Here is a 2956-nt window from a genome sequence, read left to right as displayed (position 1 = left end):
GAGAACATAAGGATCTTGCTGAAGTGTGCCATTTTTTGTAGTTTTTCACGAACAAGAATAACCCGCTCTGATACCAATTGTTGAGGATCGAAGTTGAGTTTAGAGGGGGGTGAATAAACTCTACTCTTTTTTCTTTGTTTTCTGATGAGGTACTAAAATCCTGTTAGGGATAGTAGTTTATCTTGTGCGTACTTTCACCTGATTACAATAAAACGTGCGGAAACAATCTGATGAAGTAGTTGAAAGACAATAAAGCAGTAGGCAGCAGTTGTTTATGGAAGTTCGAAGATAAACTCTTCTACGTCTCCCCTACTCCTGTTTCCAGAAGGTATAACTAAAAGACTTTTGATACTACAGTACAACTCTTGTACACACCCACTTCAGAAGGACTTATACCTCGGCCTATTGAAACTCTTAGTTTCTCAACTCACAAAAGTACGAAACACAAAGTTCTGAAAAGACTCTTTTCAGATTACAAACTCTTCCTGATAAAGTATAAGTGATGTAAAGATTGTGAAGAGTGTAAGAATCAGTAGCACGAGATGATCTTCGAAAGATCAGATATTAGCTATGAAGCGTGTGCTACTTTTCTTTGTGTTGAACTTTAAGTACTCAAGGAATTTCGAGATTTGTCTGATAAGAGAAAAATGGCTTTGTTCCTTGAAAGATGATATTATATAAAGTGAAGTGTCGTATAAGGATTTGATCCAAGTATATATAATCGACTGAGTTCAACGTTCACAATCAGAGGATGTCTCCAGATAACTGATACAATCAGCTTTATTACCAAAAGAAGTTCCTGCAAAAAAGCTATAAAACAATCAGTCTTGTTTTATACTTAATTGGGTAAAATGCATTAAATGACTCCGTATAGTATTTAATACTGCAATTAATACTAGTACTAGGAACTCTTTAACGGTAACAATAAAGGTAGCAACGTTAGGAAACGTCCTCTACTGGTTTTGTATTACTATCCTTTCTACTGGTTTAGTTTTATTAGACCAGTAGCTTCTGATAAGTTTGTCTACTGTTCTGGTCTGCTGGTTTTAGTTAATCATCGCCACAATAAAATTCATGTCTAACAATTTCTTTAAGTATTTTTATACCCTACTTATAAGTGGGAGTTTTGATTTATTGTTGCTATATGTTACACTAAATACTTGGAACCATTTAAATATTAGAACCATTTAAAGTGGATGCCTTGATTTATTATATATGAATATATTATAATATTAATTTCTTGGTACCATTTAAATGTTAGTTTTGTTTTACCAACCATTTAAAGTGGGAACCTTGATTTACTATATATAAATATATCATAATATTAATTTCGTGGTATCATTTAAAAGTTAGTTTGGTTTTACCGACCATTTAAAGTGGAAACCTTGATTTAGTGTTTACAAATATATAGAGCACAATAAATACTTGACCACATTTATAAGTTTTGGTATATATTATATACTTATAAGATAATAATATATAATATAATATAAATATGATTATTTAATATATTGGAACCATTTTATTAAGTGGATTTCAATATTGTTCGTTAATGTTAACTTTATTAAAATACCAAGAGTGGATCTTTTAATATCAACTACTTAAACTAAAATTTGAAACAATTAAAATTTACCCATTAAAGATTCAAACAATTAAAATTAAAAAGAAACAAAAACAAAACAAAACAAAAAGACATTTTAGTGGACTTGTACGTACCTTAGCTTCCCTGTGGATACGATATCGGACTCATCGAATTATACTACTTGTGGACAACCTGCTCTTGGGAGTGCAACAATCAGAGTCGCAACAGGGCTCCATATTATGTGGTATCAGAGCCTAAGATATTTGGGAAGAGGGTAGATTGAGTCAGTTCGAATTGCTTGATCATGTGATATTTTTGCTAATATTTTCACTGTGCCATAATGTGAAATACACGATTATAATTGAAATATTATATTGTTGAGCTTTATTCGAGATTTTTGAGATTATTGAGTCTCGAAAGCTAGAGATGATTGATACAATATTGAGATGATTGTGATATTGTGATTTTATTTGTGTTTGATCTTTTGTATATTAGACATGTCTACTCGAGGTAGAGGTCGCGGTAGACCTAGACAAAACATACCAGTGGCACAAGATCAGGGCAGTGCTACTCATACTTAGATGGATATAACCCCGACTTCGATGGAGATACTAATAGCCAGATTTTAGTCTTTGCATCCACCGATGTTAAGGGTACAGAGAATGCGTCAGAGTGTGCGGACTGGTTGGAGAATATGGATCAGATATTAGAATCTCTTGAGTATCCAGACGATCGTAGAATCAAGTTAGTTGTTTATCAGTTATTAGATGTTGCTAAAAGTTGGTGGATCATGACAAAGAAAGCTTTAGAGGGTCGAGGTACGATTGTTACCTGTGATATCTTTAAATATGAATTTTATCAGCGTTTCTTTCCTACCTCTTACAGGAAAGATAGGGGAGTCGAGTTTGCAAATTTAAAGCAGGGAAATCTGAATATTGAGGATTCTGTCGCTAAGTTCTCAAATTTACTGAGATTTGCTCCTCATGTAGTATCCGATGAAGAAGCTAAGGCCGATCACTTCATAAATGGTCTTAACCTTGATATCTTTACCTTGGTTAATATCAGAATGCCTAAAACTTTTGCTGAGACTTTTGATCGAGCCAAGGAAGCTGAAACCAGAATCATTAGACAGTGAGGTCCTCAGTATATGCAACGACCCCAACAGCCACAGTATCGACAACAATTCAGACATGCTAATAGTGGCGGTAACAGTGGCAACATAAGAGAGCAGTTTAAGGCTAGAGGCAAGCAATTTAAGAGGCATGCGAGTAATTTTTCGAGTAATAGTGGATCAAGACAGTCTGGTTCAGTTTAGAGTACTGGTTATTCAGGCTCGACTTGTGGTCAGTGTGGTGGTAGACATTATACCGATCA

General features: G+C 34.2%; 1 protein-coding gene across 1 annotated transcript; it reads left to right on the top strand.

Annotated features, from left to right (window-relative positions):
- Window positions 1–2276: 2276 nt before the first annotated feature.
- Window positions 2277–2717, top strand: LOC140805449 (uncharacterized). The gene has a single exon (XM_073161720.1). It carries the CDS (start codon window positions 2277–2279, stop codon window positions 2715–2717), a length of 441 nt encoding a protein of 146 aa, XP_073017821.1.
- The last annotated feature ends 239 nt before the right edge of the window (window positions 2718–2956 follow it).

This window comes from Primulina eburnea, chromosome 11 (genome assembly GCF_022965805.1).
Source record: "Primulina eburnea isolate SZY01 chromosome 11, ASM2296580v1, whole genome shotgun sequence".
Classification (NCBI taxonomy): Eukaryota; Viridiplantae; Streptophyta; class Magnoliopsida; order Lamiales; family Gesneriaceae; genus Primulina; species Primulina eburnea.
This window is presented reverse-complemented; position numbering and strand designations above follow the sequence as displayed.